The following is a 19,284-nucleotide window of genomic DNA, read 5'->3' on the forward strand; positions in this document are numbered from 1 at the left end:
CAAGTTGCACTTTCCAAAATTTAGCATCGGCACTCTAGAACATGGGAATGTAGAAAACATAATGGTTGTTAATGAAAAGGTCAACGGTATTATTATGTTTGGTGCATATTTAAATCCATTGGCGAGTTCAGTGTACGATTGGCGCCCACCATGGCGCATTGGTACGAGTTTTCCGATTGCAACCGGAAGAACTGAATGGCGTCCACCATGGATCGAGTCAACCCAAATAGTCCATGGTTGCTGCAGTCTTTTTTTTTTCTTAATTTTGTGATTCTTGGGTCAAGAATCTTTAAGGAGGGAGTATTGTTATGTTTCATTTATTTATATTTATGTTTTATTGTTATTATTATTAAGTTAGGGATTGGGGATGGCTATTTTGGGTTAGTTTGGGGGTGTCTATTGTAATTTGGATTTCTATTTAATTATGTCCATGATTAATGAAAGATCAACCAGTTTTGAGATTATATTCTTTCTCTTTGTTCAAGTTTCTTCTTCTTAATTGGTTCTAAACCTATCACATTTGCAATTTTAACCCAAAATCAAATAGAAACATTTAAATGAAACAACTTTTTGACACAAACTCATAGACGTATTTGTGTTTATGTGTATCATCGTGTGCCTCTTTAAAATCAAAACTAGCAAATCAAGGCATTGATGCTCAAAAGCACAATGGTGGGGAATAGAGGAACACAGTGGCGATGCTCTATTGAGAAGGCGAAGACAAAAATACCGAGTAACCTATATTATGCCAACTCTATGGTGTCGACGATTATGTTCTCTCATATAAGGTTCAATTTGGTTTGAGGAATTTGTCTGGGATATATGTTTCTTTTTTTCAACGGGAGCAAGGAAATATGCAAATCCCTGAAAGGGTATAAAATTTATACTCGCGCTGACATTAAATGTTTCTATAAATATTTGTCATGTTTCCCCGATGTGTGAGTCAATAAATGCAATGTACATTTTCTGTTTTTTTTTTCTTTGCTATTAACGACGTATAGTGAATTTATTATAAGAAAAAAAAAACTTTTAGCAAGAAGCTAGATGAACTAGATACAACCATACATATTAGTTCAAAAGGTTTGCGTTGATATCTTCAATAAAGACAATGTACATAAAGCATCTCATATTCGACAAAGCTAGCTCAATCATGAAAAATTACAGTTGGTCAAGTTTTGAATCTGATTGAGCCGCCTTGATGCATCGTTTCACGAAAGCATACGAGGTTGGCAACGACTTGTTATATTCTAGTGTGTTCAACATTTGTTTTCCTGCAAAACACAAAGATTTGCTAATTATAAGATTAGTTTTTATTTGTTAATTAGATCAAGATGTATGATGAAAGGTGTTGACCTTTTAGTACCATTGCAAGAATCTGACTTCTGGAGTAAGCTTTGTCCGAGATAAAAATCAAATCATCAATAATCGAGACCGAAACTTCCTCATATTTGCAAGCCATAAGCATTGCAACCGAACCTACTAATTGCAAATTCTTTCTTAATATTACAGACTGTTTAGCTAAATATCTGTCAATGAGATTCATTGTCAAAAATAGTGTTTCTAGTTGCAGGTCTAACTTGTGGTGCACCTGTTGAATTCTCACTATTAGTAAGAAATATAGATAAACTTAATAAAAATCTGAAATAACAAAATTTTAAATCCAAGCGACCGAAAAGTTACCTCAATGAGCCAATCAATTAGGATAACTCTCATCTTCTCATTGAGGTCAATTGTTGTGTCATATAATATGGCGAGACCAAGCTCAAATTCTGCAAAGAACCAGAATTCGCCTCATTTAATTTTCTGACAGTAGTCGAATAAAAAAGTAACGCGCACAATTTTTAACTTTTTGTAGTAAATTTTGTCATTTTCGTATAGTGAAACAAGGTAGAATTTTACAAACAATCCGAATTAAGAGATTCTGGTTTACTAATAAAGCGAATGAACTAAATGAACCTGCCTGTTTTTAGCATCAGGAACTCAAGGTAATGCGCATAGTTTGTGTATTGAAATAAAGAGAGGTTACATTTTTCAATTCATCGTGTGTATCATATTAAAAGGGCACAAAGTTCCTATTTCTTCCTTTTTCTTTTCTTTTTTCCAGGTCATAAACTCATAATAGCAATGCAAGCAAGAAACATTTACAAAAAAAAAAAATCATAATCTGCATATTCAACACTTATAGAACTTAAAACATTAAAGTTTTTACATAAATAAAGCCAAAATGATGAGCATGATTTAACATTTTAACATTTTGTATTTTAAAAATAATTCAGTTGAATAAAAAAATGCGCCTAAAGAAATGAAAATACCTTGAATAAAATTTATGTCAAAACATGAATAAAATATTCTCAGGATGTCCCGTTTTAGTAAAACTATTTATTGTTCTTATAAAAAAGTAATTGTTGATAAATTATTGAAGAAGCAAAGCCATATCAAATCAATTTATTGAAGAATCAAAGATTATATATATTAAACTTTGTGAGAGAGATAAAAATCAAATAATAACCTTCAAATAAACAAGTTTTTTATACAAACCAGGGATATGTTCTTGATACAACAATAGATATGAAACCACAAATTTTGTTTTATGTGTTTCAGCGTGCTTGTAAGTCTACACAATCGAAAACCCTAGCAAAACGAAGCATTTAATCGGTGGAGATGAAGAAATTGGTGCGGAGAAGATGAAGACAAACTACTGATCGAGTTATCTATGTGAGGCCAACTATAAGGTGTCAATGGTTATGCTTTGTCATTTGAGCTAAGATTATATCGCCGTCGTGAAAGACTGATAGGGTACATAACTCAAGCTAGCATTAAATGTTTCCATTAATATTTGTCACGTTTCTATTTGGTGTGTAGACACATTCTGGTAGTGGTAAATTTTCTCTCCTATGAACTTATGTAACTAAACACAATGCACAATATAAGTGATAAAGTTAGTTGCTAATGACAAGAAAACGATTAACGATGACCAGTAATATTATAAAGATAAAAATATATATGTAACACCAAATATAGAAACAAATCATAGATCGGACTAGTATGGCTTAAAGTTCTTTAAGCCTGCTCTCCTTGTCAAATCGACATTTTTTAGCTTTTTCAGCTGTACTAGGACCTCCGACAGAGAATTTCAAGAGTTGAAAAGCAATAGGCAATGACTTGGCATCCCTAAAATGGACAATGATTTGCTCGTTAAGTACGAGGATTCGTCATGTCATCATGTGTCAAGAGTTGAAGAGCAATAGGCAATGTCATCAAGTATCGATGGCTCCACGTCTTAATGAAACAGTTAGCATACTTCATTTACCCTTTTACAAAATATTTGAATATGGTCACTCTCATCCAACATTAGGAGCGCTTGTCGATAAGTATTAAGATGGTAAAATCTTCTTCTATTCACCCACGAAATCGACATGATGAACGACAATTAGAACACTTATCAAACATTTAGGGATTATCCAAAAATCGTATCGTACCAAGTATAAGTTGTTTTGTACCATTTTGTATTTAGCCTTCTATATTGAACATATAAGAAAAATAGACTATAAGTTCAATTAAAAAACACACATCTGATATCTCATGTACTATTTTAAGCAATACATATATTGAACAAAAACTTGCAATTTTAACCCAAAATCAAATAGAAACATTCAAATGAAACAACTTTTTGTTACAAAACCACCGACATATTCGTGTTTTATGTGTATCGCCGTGTGCATGTCTCTTCAAAATTGAAAACCCTAAAAGTCATAGATGAAGACACTGGTGTCAAACTAAGTTGTCAATGGCTATGTTCTCTCTCATGTGAGGTTCAATTTGGTCATGAAAATTTGGTTATGAAGCTATTTAGCTGACTTTTATGTTTTTTTTCAACAGGAGCTGATATTAAATGTTCCTATTAATATTTGTCATGTTTCCCAATGTGTAGACACGATTTATTAAAGTATGGCTTTCCTTCCTAGGAACTCATAACTCAATAAACACGATGTGTTTTTTTTTTCCTTTGTTTTAAACGGCGTATAGTGAATTTATTAAAGAAAAAAAAAACTTCTACAAAGAAGCTAGATGAACCAGATATAATTCAAAAGAATGGCTTGATATCTTCGACAAAGGCAATGCACATAAAACACCATATCTTTCCTAAAGTACAAGAGAAGATAAAAACTTTTATAAGGTGGCAGATCTTTCATTGACCAGTTAGTAGTCAGGCCGCTATGTCACCCTTTATCTTAGTTTCGTTTTCGATAATCAAGCTAAGTCGAAGACAAAATTGCAGTGTCATATGTTCAACAAAGCATAACCTTTATTAATCTTGTATAATCTTTTGATTATTGTCAACATTGTTCATGAATAAAACAATGAAGTTACAAAGTCAAACTGACTTACAAACCCCCCAATAAAAGTCAACACACAAGAACCCTCCCCTCACATAAATGCAACAAGGGAAGTTGCTAAAAAAATCATATAAAAGGTTAGCCCATTCACCAGACCAACACACCACCACCACTTCAGTAACCCAAAACACAGGTTATGTCACATTATTATTCCCATTTTAAGAACTGTCATTCTTGAAAAGCATGTCGGTCTCCTTGACCAGAAACTTTGCAGGCTCGCTTTTTGCTGCATAACCGAACTTCGATGTATTATACTTCCTATAAACACCAGTCAGTCTCCCCACTGCTGCCTTTTGATGATACCCCACAATCATCCTTGAGCATTCCCTAAATAGAAAGTCAAAGCAAACATTATTATTATTATTAGAAACAGACACATGATGACATGAACCTTATAATATCAACTGAAAGTTAGTATACTTACAGAAGCTGGTCTTCAGTGTAGTGAGTATACCACTCACATGTCTTGGACCACAGCCTCAGACCATAAAGAGTACACTGAGCCGTGTACACCGATGCAGCCGCCAACAAAGACGATGGGAATTTGAGCATCTCATATTCCACAAGGCATAGCTCAACCATGAAAAATGAGAGTTGGTCTAGCTTTGAATCTGATTGAGCCGCCTTGATGAATCTTTTCACGAAAACATACGGAGTTGGCAACGACATGTTAAAGTCTAGTGTGTTCAACATTTGTTTCTCCTAGAAAGCACAAAGAGTTGTTTGTTAATAAGATTAGGTTTTTATGAGTAAATAAGATCAAGATTTATGATGAAAGTTGTTGACTTTTTAGTACCATAGCAAGAATCTGACTTCTGGAGTAAGCTTTGTCCGAGATAAAAATCAAATCATCGATAATGGGGACCGAAACTTCCTCATATTTGCAAGCCAGGAGCATTGCAACCAAACCTACTAATTGCAAGTTCTTTCTGATTACAGTCTGCTTAGCCAAAAATCTATCAATGAGATTCACTGTCAAAAACAGTGTTTCTGGCTGGAGGTCAAACTTGTGGTGCACCTGTTTAATTCTCATTATTAGTAACAATTATAGATAAAATTTATATATATGAGTAATAATAACTATAAACAAAATTTAAAATTCAAGTTACCTCAATGAGCCAGTCAATCAGGATACCTCTCATCTTCTCATTGAGATCAAACTGTTGTGCCATGTAACTCGGCGAGACCAGGCTCAAATGCTGCAGAGATCCAGGAATTAGTCTCATTTAGTTTTCTAACAATAGTCGAATAAAAAGGTTAACGCGCACAATCTGTGAAGCGCGCACCAATTTGACTTTTTGTAGTTAATTTTGTCGTTTTCGTATAGTGAAACAAGGTACAAACACCCCGAATTAAGAGATTCTAGTTTACTAAAATATCAAATGGAATTAATGAACCTTCCTATTTTTAGCATCAAAAACCTCTAAGGCAATATGCATAGTATGAGTATTGAATATTGATATACAAAAAGAGGGTTACATTTTTCAATTTATCATATTACAAGGGCACAAAGTTCCTACTTTTTCTTTTTCTTTTACTCTTTTTTTTGGGTCATAACTCATAATAGCAATGCATTCAAGTTTTTGCATAAAATAAAGTCAAGTAATTAGCATGAAAGATCAAAGAAACCATATACCTCCATCTTTCTATAGTTAGCATAAAGATCTTCAACATACTCAACCACCGCAAGCGGATTTCCTTCATCGCAAGCATCGATATCAATAACGGATTCCTCAAAAATATCCTCCATCTCAACCTCCTCCTACAATTTTTTTCAAAAAGTCAAAACTAAAGATCTCAAAATACATAAATAGACAATTAGGCATATACCATATCCTGATCCACCATTGCATCTGATGTTTCCAAAAATATTGGCACAGGTTCATTTTCATTTTCAACTTCATCTTCCCACACACCAAAACCCTCACTTGCCTTCTTAACCTCCTAGTAAATCAATCAAATCAAATCAAAAGTCAAAACCTTAAGCAAATTATATAAAAAGTCAACGTAAATGGAAGCCTGAAATTAGTGGTGTACCTCTTGTAAACACTGCTTCTTATTGCCAAATTCTACAGCAGGTTTCCTTTTATCACAAACAAAATCAATTCATTTGTCAGTATAAAAATTAACAAAAATTAAAAATGAAACACAGTTTTGAGTTTAAAATCATAAATATGAATTTATATAATATATATACACACGCATAGTTTTGACACAGAAAATATATAGATCAAATCATCAAAAGCAATTAAAGTTTGAATGTGAATTTAATAGGTTTAAATACCAGATCAAACATGAATGCATTACCATCAGATATCAACAACACAATAACAAGTTAAATAAATAAAACCATAATAAACAAAACTAAATAAAAATAAAAACAAAACAAATAAACCTACAGTGACAAAGCTCTCTTGCTAGCAACACCACCACGGTTATCCAAATTCTGATTAATGACACTCAAAGCTCTCCTGTTACCGCCGCCAAACTTCTTGGCACCCATAACATCTCCTTCACCTACATATATAATAACACAACCAAACTCAAATTAAACACAAACCCAGATCACAAACCAGCTCAAACATCAATCCAAATCCATAAAAATAGGATCTTGCATTCAAAGATCCATCAATACCTTGATGGGTATTTGCGGATGACTTGTTTTCCATTGATGAGTAAAATTATTCAACTTCAAAGATCTTTGAGATGATATGTAAAGTATCAAGAGTCAATCCCACAAATCAATCAAGCAAACCCTGAAGATTTGCAGACGATGAAGAATGAAGAAATGGGTGTACGAAGGTGGCCATTGTATTTGAAATCAACGGCTATAAAATCGGCCCGTTGGATTTAAGATAACAATCAATCTTAATATTACAATATTCATCCGCCTAATATGATGCATTCATTTGCTTTTTCCAGATTAATATTTATTATTTTTGAAATTTGTTACGCAATAGGAGTTGTACTTTCGGCTTAAAGGGTTGTGTTTTGGTGTGGATAAAAGGAAAGAGTTTTTTAAGGGTCATTGTACGCAACGGTCACCTTTGAGGTTTATTCCACGTGGCATGCACGCTGCCTTCGAATATTTATGCATTATTAATTAATTAAAGAATGGAGTGATTAATGATCAAGATTGTAGAGAGAGAAAATTATTTTCATTACCTTCTAAAACTATTTTTTGTTGAAAATTTTAATTGTTCTAGAAAAACTATATATATTTTATTATGAAAAGAAATGCAAACAAATAAATTTTTTTCCTATAATTGTAGGTTCAAGCCTACTAAATACTATTAGTTAGTTAATTAATATGTATAAATAATAAATTGTGCCAATTAATGTTTGTACATGTTCAAAGAACAAACTCTAATTTTGAAATTTGAAATTCAAATTAGTTGATACAATTGTAATTATATTTTTTTTGATTTCTTTAGTAAAAAAAAGTGTAAATAATGTTAATTAATATAAAAAATATCAAAGTAATTCATCTTGAGTTTGAACGAACGGAGAGACATGCAAATATATAACTAAAAAACATTTAGAGAAACTTAAAGCCGTATATATATTTACGCATTTTGTTTTGTTGTAATGCATCAATATATAATGTAATCGTCTACTCGGCCATCCGTCTCCCTCTCTCGTTAATCAATAAGTACTTTGTATAAACGTATTATATAATTTAAAGTTTTATAGCTCTATACTTAACATTGGTTTATATTGAATACTCTTAATTTAGGTTGTAATTATATTATTTCATGATATTTATGTGTTATTCTTTGTCAATAGATGTAATGTAATGTAACTTTTTAATATAATAATAATAATAATAATAATAATAATAATAATAATAATAATAATAATAATGACTAATGTGAGTTGTGATGTGTCATATTTTTATTGCCTACTTTTTAATATAATATTATTAATAATAATAAGTTAATTGGTTAAATAAAATATAGAGATTGTATTTAATTTGAAAGTAGGACAATATTATTATTATAATGATAGGGATTGCACTTTATGGACGAGGGGATAGACTATAGAGGATGCGCTCTTGCCCACTTTGGGCTTTTTGACGAAGGTAAACTTGTTTTTTACGAAGAGGCTCCGTTGTCTTGAATTTTGGGCACATGTTAACGCTCTTTCAACTTATATTATATTTCAAGAATAAAACTTTGATTAAGGAGTTGCTCAGTAACACACGGTTTTAGCTTAAATTTAATTCATATAATATGCTATATCATCTAAGGAAAATATTTAATGTAAATTCATAACAAAATAATGCATTTATATGCTACAGACATCATCTAAGGAAAATATTTTAATGTGAGTTCATAACAATATAATGCATTTATATGCTGCAGACGAGTGAATAATAATAAATTGAGAATGGAATATCTCCAAAGGAAAAAACACCGTTTATAAAACTAAAACTAACACCGTATTTTTTTAGTTTTTTATTTAAAGGTTTGAAAAAGAAAAGATTAGAATTTTTTTCTTTTTCATTCTTGAGTTTTTTCTTTAAAAGAAAAGAAAGATAATGGAAAGAAAATTTAAGGCTTTTTTCCTCCAAAACTTTCCAGCCAAATATGGCTTGATTATGAAGGAAAGTTTATAGTCATGTACAATATTACTAACTTACCCTATCGTTTCTTTCCTATATAACTCAATAATGAGGGTATGATTGTAAAGTTACAATTTTTTTCCTATATTTTCCTTCCTATCTAACTCAAGAATGTAATTAACGCTTTCTTTTCTTTTCTTTTCTTTTCTTTTAACTCGAGAATGTCTTTTAAATATATAATTTCTTTTCCTTTCTTCCCCTATCCAATCTTATCATTTCTTTTCCTTATATTTTAAACCCGAGAATGCAGTGTAAAAGAATTAAGGCATGTCACTTGGTTTTCTTAGTCCAGATCAAGAACCTTTTTTCTTTTCAAGATTATTGTAATTTGTTAAATAAATTCGAATTTTAAGAATTTGATTTAGAATTGAAATTCTTCAAAAGGAATTTGAATCTTAAGCATTTTAAGTTTTAGAGTGCGTTTGTTTAACAGGTTTTCTTTTTTAAGAAATTGAAAATTTATCACTTTATCGGTACCAGATACGTACCAACATTGTAGCATACCTAGCACCAGAATCTACTGACATGTACCGACACCGAAGCGTATCCAGTTTCCTGCACATGACCGTAGAATGTATGAGTGAAGGAATGTATTAGTCGGATCGATCGTTGCAAGAAACAACACTGGTCCGTATAGGGAGTGAACTACCATGTCGCTATAGGTGGAATTGTTGGGAAGAGAGTGGGGGGGGGGGGGGGGTGTTAAGGGTGAGGTGCCTAAAATTTAATTTACTTTGTGTGAAACTTTCTAATTCATTTGACAATCAACGAATTAAAAATGAAACTGAATTTCCGATTTCAATTATGTGATGAACCAAACACTAAATGCAACCTCCATTGAATTCTGCAAACCAAATACAAAATTAGTGTAAAAAGAATTATGATGAAAACATTTTTATGAACTTTTATAAAATTTAACAATTAATGCATGAACGTAAAATATTGTAAGAATCATTTAGCTTATTGCGTCCAAACAAATGTCCACATTACAATTTTTATGCATGTTAGCTATCATTATACAGTAGCCTACACCTTATATATTCAAAATTACAACTATCTGTATATGGTATGGTCCTTAAAATGAATATCTATTCTTTGTTGAAATTTTAAAAAATAGCAAATTACAAAATGTCTTTATGTTTTGTTGGTAGATGATTACGGATTTACTCATTAAGAATCCAAAATTACTCCCAATCTTATCACTTAAACATGTCACTATTATCAAAAGTCATAGATGTAAAGCAACTCCATGAAGTTAGGTGAATAGTGGTGGTTCGGGGAGAAATTCCGAGATTGTCCATTTTATAGAGAGTTCCGAGTTTTGTCTCCAAGTCCATTTAATTCCTTAAATGTCCACCATAATGTACCCGAGTTGAGCAAAAGACAACCCTTGGCGAGTATTTTCATCGGCCACCTAGGCAAGTGGCGACATTTGGATGAGAATGCTGGGGGGTGGGGGGGGGGGGGGGGTGGGGGGGGGACTCAAAATGCATTAAAAAATTCATAAATGAAGGGGGGTCAAATGTTCTGTCAAAATGGGTAAATTAACACTACATGCACAAATTTCGGGCGAAAAACAAGTAATTTTACACTACTGCGCAAAAAAATGTGGTGGGGCGGGGGGATTCCTGGCCCTCACTAAGCTTCGCCGGTGCACTTTGGAGGAAATGCGTGGCACCAAACTGTAAGGGACGGGTAGTTTATGAAGGGAAAAAAATGTCGGGACGGGTAGTTTAAAGAACAAAATGTGAGGAGCGAGTAGGAATTAGTAAGGACGACTACTTTCATTTAGACAACTTTTTTAACGTTTCTGAATATTATATTATTAAAATTAATTTACCTATAATTAGTTTTTCTTTTATAACTTCTTCAAAATGCACCGGAGATGTGCTTTTTTTTCATCTTCGTGTCGGCATAAATTTTATTTAAAACCGAGCATGTCAAAAAAAGTTTGATATAAATTTGACCCGCTCGGTTTTGAATAAAATTTATATTGACACGTACATAAAAAGCACGTCTCAGCGGTTTATTTGAAATTTTGTTTAAAAGTTATGAATAAAATTTTATATAATAATATAATACTAAGAAAAGTAAAAAAGTTACATAACAAACTCGCCCGACTATATTTATTCCTAAAATATTCACCCTTTACATTTTGTTATACAAAATATTCTTTCCGGTAATTTTGTTAGCCTAAAATACTCGCCCCGGCCAGCTTTAGTGCCACACGCTAGTATTTTATAAGTTACTCGTTAACTCTAACAACCTAGGCATGACGACTGTTTTATGGACAATTGGGAATATATTACAAAGTGAAAACAAAAGTCGAAACTCTCTATTTAAAATGAAGATTCTTAGAATTTTTCTTTGGATAGCGTTGGGAGATAATGTGTAAATGTGACTGATGGTAGCAGAAAGAGATGTTGAAGGTCAATGGGCATCGTAGTGCGGAAATGAGGCTGTCGACTCGAGGGTAACCTATAAGGCTATAACCACTTAAAAGACTTGGGGCTAGGCTAACATTTTATTTCATTTCATAATTAAATGTAAAAATGCAAAGTTAGAATTTTCATGATGAATGAATGCTACAACCACTTAAAAAGACTTTTTTTAATTCAAGAACGTGCCTATTTCAAAAAATTTCTCACATTTTAAAGAAGACAAGATATACGGAGAAACAAAATCATTCTACTTATTTATTAGTAAAAAATTATAACTTTAAATCCAGCTCAGCTAAATGAATAATGAGAGTCAAACGAGCTAGTTAAAATTTGGCATCCAACTTATGTAAGTTAACTAGATTATTGGGTGTAAACAAGCCGATTCACTAGTAAGCTACTAGAGAAGATCTTGCTTAAAGCACGCGACAAGATGAGTTTAAACAAGCTCAAACCTAGACTTAAGCTCGTCAAATATACAAGCTCTCCGCCATCTCGGCAATATATTTAGCTTAACCAAGGTTGCAAGTGTAAATATACCTATTATTCACATAAATATAATCATTTTTATTTTCTATATTATTGAGCAACTATTATTATCCATAAGTTATGCCAACATCTAAATAAGATATATGAAGAAACACTAATCGGACCCCGGGCAGATTACGGATAACCTGGGTGTTAAATAGATGTTTCCCACGAGGGGTTAGACCCGGCAAAGATGGTTCTTCTGATAACCTGCAAAACAGACACCGTGAGCTCGTCACTGAGAAGGGGGGGGGGGTTCCTCCTTGTGACCACCCTCCGGCGTGAGAATCAGACTAGATTGCTCTTGAATATAAATGTATATTAAGAGATTGCTAGAGCAGATATCAGGTATAATATGTAATACGAGATAGTATATGATGATAAGATGATAAGATCATACCATTTGGGGTATTTATAGCCGAAGGTAGGTTTCCAAGAAGGTATTGCCGGCTGAATAGTATTCCTGTTCTACCAACTGTGGCCTACGCACGTGCCATGCTGGTAGTTGGTGGGTAGGCAGCGGCTGACAGTGACCAGGCCTGCTGTGTACTATTCCTTTTCCACCAACTGCCGGCTATGCACGTGGTATGACAGGAGTTGGTGAGTAGGCAGCGGCTAATAGTGACATACAGTACAAGAGCATGCTGCTCGCCATACTGTTGTCAATGAGCTGTCGTATCTTTGGTCAGATCTTTTGCCCATACCTCGTCAGGTACAGTACAAAAGATCTTCCCGTATCGTACGGACTGGCTTATTTGGGCGGGAGTATTCCCCCTCCCGCCTTTGTGCGGGATTGTTCCCGGCTTTGCTCATTCCTTCAGGTGACAACTGAATTATTGAGAGCAAAGTGCCTTGTGCGTGTAGCATTGCTGCGCGGGTGGCCTTCCCTGATGGCTTGTATCCGCAGCTGCGGGAACAGGCGGAGTACTTCACCATTGGGAGGCATTTCCTGCGGGAACAGCTTGCGTACTGCGCGTAAGGACGTCACGTCTCTGAGCATGGTGGGTCCTGCGGATCCAGTTGGTTTCTGCGCAGACGTCTCTTTTCAAGGTGAGTCTTGCGGGTCCAACTGGGCTCTGCTGGGACCTACCTCTTCAAGTCCCCCCAGTCCAATGTTCTTCTCATGAATGTTTAATAAAGTGAGGTGAACTTTTGGACTTAAGCAAAGGGTTTTGAAAAGGGTTTAGTTTTAAGGTTTTCTATGGGGATTCTTCCCGCGGAAGTCCTTCTGTCACTTGCAGAAATTCCCGACTTTCCTGCTTGATCTTTGGGTATGATGCGGGTAGGTCTGTAACCTCCTCGCAAGTCAGGAGTGTTGAGTCCCACTTGTGTGGATCTCCATGAGGTTTTAGTAGTTTTGAACATAGTGATCAATTATGTTAAAACCACCAATTCCATCTTGAAGTTTCAAACAATGTAGTTCCCGACATTCCCGCTATGCGGGGATGTTATTTCCGTTTCCGCAAGCATTGCCCAGAAGATCCTTCTTGGTTTCAATTCCCTGCGGAGCGCTAGGTAAGCCTTAACACTGTACCCGCGCTCGTCTTACGGTTACTTTACTTCCAAGGTATTCCTGGCGTCAATTCCCTGCGGGCGCTAAGTATGTGAAGGGTTTTGCCTTGACACTGTACCCGCACCCGTCTTATAGTTACTTGGTCGCCAAGGTATTCCTGGCGTCAATTCCCTGCGGGTGATAAGTATGTGAAGGGTTTTGCCTTAACACTGTACCCGCACCCATCTTATAGTTACTTGGTTGTCGAGGTATTCTTGGCTTCAATTCCCTGTAGGTGCTAAGTATGTGAAGGGTTTTGCCTTAACACTGTACTCGCACCTGCCTTACAGTTACTTGGTTGCCAAGGTAAGGGGTATTTTCCAGCTTACTTTTGAATCTTTTTGAAATTTTTTGAAATTCGAAGAGTTGGTGAAAGGATAAGAACAGTCCAAATTGCTGAAACGTCGTGCGACGGTTTCTTCTGACTGTGTCAGGACGTGCAGGAAGTTATGGTGACGTGACAGTACATGGTCATTCCAGACGCTTTTTCAGGCGCGTGGGCGCGATTTTTCGGGCGCGTGGCCGCGAAATTAATGGTACGCGTCCTTTCAACAGCTGTTGCCAGCTTGCTTTTTGCCACGTGTCATAGTTTCATTGCACCTTCGATTTCTCTCTCTTCCGCATTAATTGCGATTAGTATATAAAGGGGGAGAGGGTTCTTTGTAATCCACACTTTCACTTTTCTCTTCATCTTCAAAACGATTTCCGGCGAATACTCACCTTTTCAGTCGAGCATTCTCTTGAAATCGTTTTCTTCTTTCATCTGCAAGATGTCTTCTCACGATCTCGAAGCTACAGCCCAGGAGGCTGGGGTGTACGCCGATGACAAGAGTACTGCTGGCGAGTGCCAGTGTGCTCTGCCTGTCGATCTATATCAGTACATCGTCAGGAAGTTCATGCTCGAGTCTCTCGAGCCTGAGTTTCCTGAACCCCATCAGACGGTGTATGATGCCCCCAGAGGCAAGATCGGGGTATATGCTGCATTCTTTGTTTATGGGAATCTTAGGTTCCCCTTGACAAAGTTTGTGTACCGTGTCCTGGAGAGGCACGGTGTACACCTGACCGACGTACACCCAATGGCAATCGCGAAGATTCGCCACTTCGAGTGGGTGTGCCGGATTCTGGGCGTTGAGCCCTTCGTCGACCGCCTGATGACCTTCTACTCTTGGAGGTGCATCCAGGGGTGGTATACTCTGATAACCCGGATCAAGGGTTTGAAGATTTGCGCAACCGAGCGCAGTCTTCGTTCGTGGAAGCGGGAGTTCTTTTTTATCTCCGCTCGCGCCATCCCCCTTGCCATGAAGTTCAAGAATGGGCAAGCACTTCCCAGCCTTCACGCCTCCAACTACCAGGAGGCGGAATGGTTCTCGAAGATATCCCGAGTCCAATCTCCGGTTTACCGCTTTGCGGAGTCCGGGATGGTGATGCTCGGGATGAGCCGGGCGTGGAAGGATGCGGATGCGCGAAAGATCCCGATCGTCCTCGAATACGGTTTGAACTCTGTCCCTTACGGTATGCTTCTGTCTTCTTTGTTTATATAGGTTTGTCTTCTAACTGCTTTTCTTTTATTTCAGAGGGGAACGACTTGCAGTCGCTCCTGTATCCGCGGGAGGCTGACAGTCCCGCTCGGATGGGTACTCGTGCTCTAGATGAGAACGAGTTGCCCATCCTTGAACAGACAGCGGATCGGTTCGTGGAGATCTACCCGCCAGGCCACGAGATCCTGAGCGCCAGGCGGCCAGGTAAGGCGTTATTCAACCCTCGACCCCTCAATGTTGAAACCTCTGCTGGAATTCCTCTAATCTTGTGTTCTGATGAGGAATCCGCAGATGGTCCTCCGTTAGTGCGGAAAAAGAAGGCTGCCGGCGGGAAGGGAAAGGCGAAGGTCTCCACTGCCGATCCGGTGCCTCTGTCTGATTCAGAGACCGAGAGCGAGGAGGTGGCGGGGAACCCGGGTGGTGATAGGACCACTGCTCCGGAGGCTGCGACGACTGTCACCTCCGGAGATCCCAGGATGACAACGGTGAGCGGCGTGAAGAGGCCGGCTCCATCGGGTTCATCCCCGCCTGTCCGCACTTTTAGGCTCAAGAAAACCCGTAAGTACAAACTTTATTTTTAACTTCATAGCTTTCCATCATTAATGCTTATCTTCCTTGTGCAGGCGTGGATGTTGACGCATTCCAGGGTGGAGCGGGGAGGAGTACCTCTCCGCCCATGACGGTAGGCTTGGTCAGCCTACCTGAGGCGACGACCCAGGCGGGTGCACCTGCTTCCGCTGGTTCAGTTGCTCACTCCGTTGAGCCAACTGTTCCAGCTGTGATGACATCACCGCCGGCCGTCAGTGCCATATATACCGCATCTTTCACTGAGCCGGCGGTTACTTTTTCTGCGCATTCCGCAGCGGCGACCACGGTTGTGAGTTCACCTCCGTTGGTTTCTACCGCGGCGGCCTCCATGCCTCCGACGTCGGCAGCTACAGCCGATCCTTCAGGTATGCTTGGGGCTTCTCACCAACCTCTGCCTCCTTCCCATCTGCCTGACCTCTTGGATGGATTTCCTTTGGGTTCAGGTGATGGGTTTGGCGGCTATCGGCCTGTTGTTGACCCTACAGGTGCGTAGGGTTCTTTTGGCCTTTTTTTTTTTATATCATCTTTTCCTAACTGCTTTTTGTTTTTTGCAGTGTCGGATTCCAATGAAGTGTATGTTCCACGATGGAACATCCGCCGAGGAACAACCCTTCGCACACCTGTGGAGTGCGTGGAGTGGGCTCGTCACGCAGCTCCCAGTGGTGCGTTGGGGGAAGCCATGGCTAGCTACCAGGAGGGTAGGCTAACCAATGAGCTTCGGGTTCTCCTGGCCCAGATGCAGCCGCGCGTCGAGCTGCTTTGTTGTGAAAACGACAAGTTAAAAGCAGCTCGCATTCAAGAAGTAGCTCAGGCGCGGGCTGTCCGGGAGGAGAATAGGAGGCTCTCCGCGGCTGCTGCGGAGAAGGAGAATGCGTTCAAGGCCCTTGAAGTTGAAGTTCAGGCCCGTTCCAAGGCTGTCCAAGCTGTTAACGAACAGCTTCGGCTGGCTAAGGAAACTGCTAGGAACGCAACTGAAAGGGCCACCAAGGCTGAAGCTGTTGTTGAGCCTCTACGCCTCGAGAATGAGGAACTTAAAGCTAAATTAGAGGCGCTCCAACAGGCTCATGATGCCTTGGCGATGGAGGACGCGAAGAAGCTCTAAGAGATCCTGGACCAGAGGGGCGTGCTTGACCACACTGAGCGGAAGCTAAAGGGCGTTGAAGAGGCTGCTGCAAAGGAAGTGTTGCTTGCCAACCTCAATAAAAGTGAAGCCGAACGCGCCTGTAACCAATCTCAAGCCGCCCTCCAAGAAGCTCTGGTTGCCAAGGAATGGCTTCTTCGAGAAGCGTTGTCTCAGGTAAGCTTTTCATGTCTTTACGCTTTTCTTTGTAAATAGAAAAGGTTTTGATACTTGTATTTTTTTCTTTTTGTAGGTTGTGCATCGGGTCTTCACGGAGACGTCTTATGACGATGCTATGAGCGCAGCCCTCAACGCTTCTCATGAGGATGGGGAAAAGGCCGGCTTTCTGCTTGGTCTAGGGTTCGTTGAGAAAGGCATCCCGCCTTCCAACTTCCCTTTATTTGATGTGGATACTGAAGCTGTATACGACCAAGCAGTGAATCAGTATGCCGCCTTCCCGCATCCGGTGGTGGAGAAGGTGAACGAAGTTGCTGCTGCTGATGATGGGCTAGCTATCCTTAAAGCTTTCCTTGAACCGCCACGCTTTACTGATGGTGCTGGTCCAAGTGGAAGTGGCCCTGAAGCCTGATCCTGAAGATCCCTTCCCACTGCTAGGATAGGTTTAGCTTGTATAGATTTATATTCTTGTAGGCGGGTAGTTACCTGGCCATTCTTGTAATGAATATTATGAAATATAAATCTTTATGCGGGTAAGACCGCTATTGTCACTGGATTACTTGCTTTATAAACGTTATATGACTTGCATACTTTAGTTTAAATTAGCAATTTTCCAAGTGTTTAGAATAAGTTAACCTTTGAACGTGGTAGATAATAGGTTGAAGTTTTGCTTCCTCTTTCGTGATTGTGCGGGTAGGACCGTCACTTGCACTTAGTAGGATGGCTAAACTTTACCTATATCTGACCTGCGTGGAGGTTTTCCTCATCTTTTTAGAAATTTCTAAGTGTTTAGGATAAGTTAACCTTTGAACGTGGTAGATAATAGGTTGAAGTTTTGCTTCCTCTTTCGTGATTGTGCGGGTAGGACCGTCACTTGCACTTAGTAGGATGGCTAAACTTTACCTACATCTAACCTGCGTGGAGGTTTTCCTCATCCTTCTGTTAGAAATTTTCTAAAGTATTTTGAATAAGTTAACCGTTCGACGCACGGTTGTCAATAGGTTTGGTTTCCTATCGTGATTTGTGCGGTTAGGACCGGCACTTTCATTTAGTTGGATGACCAAAGTTTACCTATGACTGACCTGCGTGAAGGTTTGCCGTTTTTTGGGTTTATGCGGGTTTTGCCGCCTTCCCCACGCAACGACTTTCCACGTAATTATGCGGTGAAAACCGGCATCAATGTTGAATAAATTAACCGTTCGACGCGCGGTTGTTAATTGGTTAGTGTTCAGTTTCCTCTATCATGATTCATGCGGATAGACCGGCACTCTCATTTAGTGGGATGACTGAACTTTACCTTTAACTGACCTGCGTGAAGGTTTGCCGTTTTTTGGGTTTATGCGGGTTTTGCCGCCTTCCCCACGCAACGACTTTCCACGTAATTATACGGTGAAAACCGGCATATCCGTGTTGAATAAATTAACCGTTCGACGCGCGGTTGTTAATAGGTTAGTGTTCAGTTTCCTCTATCATGATTCATGCGGATAGACCGGCACTTTCATTTAGTGGGATGACAACTTTACCTTTAACTGACCTGCGTGAAAGTTTGCCGTTTTTTGGGTTTATGCGGGTTTTGCCGCCTTCCCCACGCAACGACTTTCACACTTATGTATGCGGTGAAAACCGGCATCAGTGTTGAAAGTTCATAAAAGTATAAATGTAAAATCATCAGCGTCGATGTTCTAAGGAGAATCATTTCCATTAGAAGTGGCTCTTGGCCTTTTCTTTACAAATTTGGAATTGATCTACATGCAAACTGTGTAATTGAGCTCCCTTCCATGTTGTTGGGATGGGAGTGCCATCGAGCCGATATGCACCTGGTTCGGGATCTCGTTGTTTACGCAGTATGTAGTCTCCAACATTGAAGCTGTAATTTTATTCGTGTTTTCCCCAACTGGGGTTCTACACGCATCAGCCTGCTCAGCGTTCATTGCGCCACGAGGTGCGCGAGCGTCCCATCTCTGACAAATGCTTCGACCATGTCCTTTACGTCTGTGCATTCTTCAGTGTTGTGGCCTTTTGTCCTGTGATAGTCACAGTATTTGCTCCGATCAGCATTGTGACGATGTCGGATTATTGGAGCCTTTGGCCATGGGAGCTCCTCAGTGGCGAATATCTCGGTGACGCTTTTGGTGAGTGGCGTCTATCTGGAGTTCTTGTTTGACTGTACGTTATCCCTTCCGCCTAACCGATGTTGCAAGCCGGATGAGGTGTCAAAGTTTACCCTTGACTGCCAAATGCCTAGCTTCCGCTTTTTGTTTAGTCGGGCGGTAAGGACGTTGTCTTCTCTTGTTTTCTGGGTGTAGAGGTTTGTGCTCTGGG

The 19,284-nt window shown here is 38.5% G+C and overlaps 2 protein-coding genes across 2 annotated transcripts; both read right to left on the minus strand.

Moving 5' to 3' along the window:
• Nucleotides 1–1,158: 1,158 nt before the first annotated feature.
• On the minus strand, nucleotides 1,159–1,868 carry LOC143540287 (G2/mitotic-specific cyclin-2-like). The gene is made up of 4 exons (XM_077033392.1): nucleotides 1,847–1,868; nucleotides 1,681–1,769; nucleotides 1,354–1,588; nucleotides 1,159–1,271 (listed from the first exon to the last, which is right to left on the minus strand). The coding sequence occupies exons 1-4, from the start codon at nucleotides 1,866–1,868 to the stop codon at nucleotides 1,159–1,161; spliced, it is 459 nt and encodes a 152-aa protein (XP_076889507.1).
• Nucleotides 1,869–4,345: 2,477 nt separating this feature from the next.
• Nucleotides 4,346–7,066, minus strand: LOC143540273 (G2/mitotic-specific cyclin-2-like). The gene is made up of 9 exons (XM_077033381.1): nucleotides 7,033–7,066; nucleotides 6,797–6,914; nucleotides 6,435–6,480; nucleotides 6,228–6,341; nucleotides 6,034–6,159; nucleotides 5,507–5,596; nucleotides 5,194–5,415; nucleotides 4,822–5,099; nucleotides 4,346–4,724 (listed from the first exon to the last, which is right to left on the minus strand). The coding sequence occupies exons 1-9, from the start codon at nucleotides 7,064–7,066 to the stop codon at nucleotides 4,556–4,558; spliced, it is 1,197 nt and encodes a 398-aa protein (XP_076889496.1). The 3' UTR covers nucleotides 4,346–4,555.
• Between the last annotated feature and the right edge of the window lie 12,218 nt (nucleotides 7,067–19,284).

This window comes from Bidens hawaiensis, unplaced genomic scaffold (genome assembly GCF_021521415.1).
Source record: "Bidens hawaiensis isolate Kalapana, Puna unplaced genomic scaffold, B.hawaiensis_p1.1 tig00012186_1, whole genome shotgun sequence".
NCBI lineage: Eukaryota > Viridiplantae > Streptophyta > Magnoliopsida > Asterales > Asteraceae > Bidens > Bidens hawaiensis.

Excerpts from the sequence above, each read along its gene's own strand:
- LOC143540287 (XM_077033392.1), bottom strand. The coding sequence starts at position 1,868 with ATGACAAAATTTACTACAAAAA. Across the intron at positions 1,770-1,846 it reads GACAAAATTTACTACAAAAA|AATTTGAGCTTGGTCTCGCC; the intron begins GTTAAAAATTGT and ends GGTTCTTTGCAG. Across the intron at positions 1,589-1,680 it reads TAATTGATTGGCTCATTGAG|GTGCACCACAAGTTAGACCT; the intron begins GTAACTTTTCGG and ends AGAATTCAACAG.
- LOC143540273 (XM_077033381.1), bottom strand. The coding sequence starts at position 7,066 with ATGGAAAACAAGTCATCCGCAAATACCCATCAAG. Across the intron at positions 6,160-6,227 it reads CAATGGTGGATCAGGATATG|GAGGAGGTTGAGATGGAGGA; the intron begins GTATATGCCTAA and ends AAAAAATTGTAG. Across the intron at positions 5,597-6,033 it reads CTAACTATAGAAAGATGGAG|CATTTGAGCCTGGTCTCGCC; the intron begins GTATATGGTTTC and ends GGATCTCTGCAG.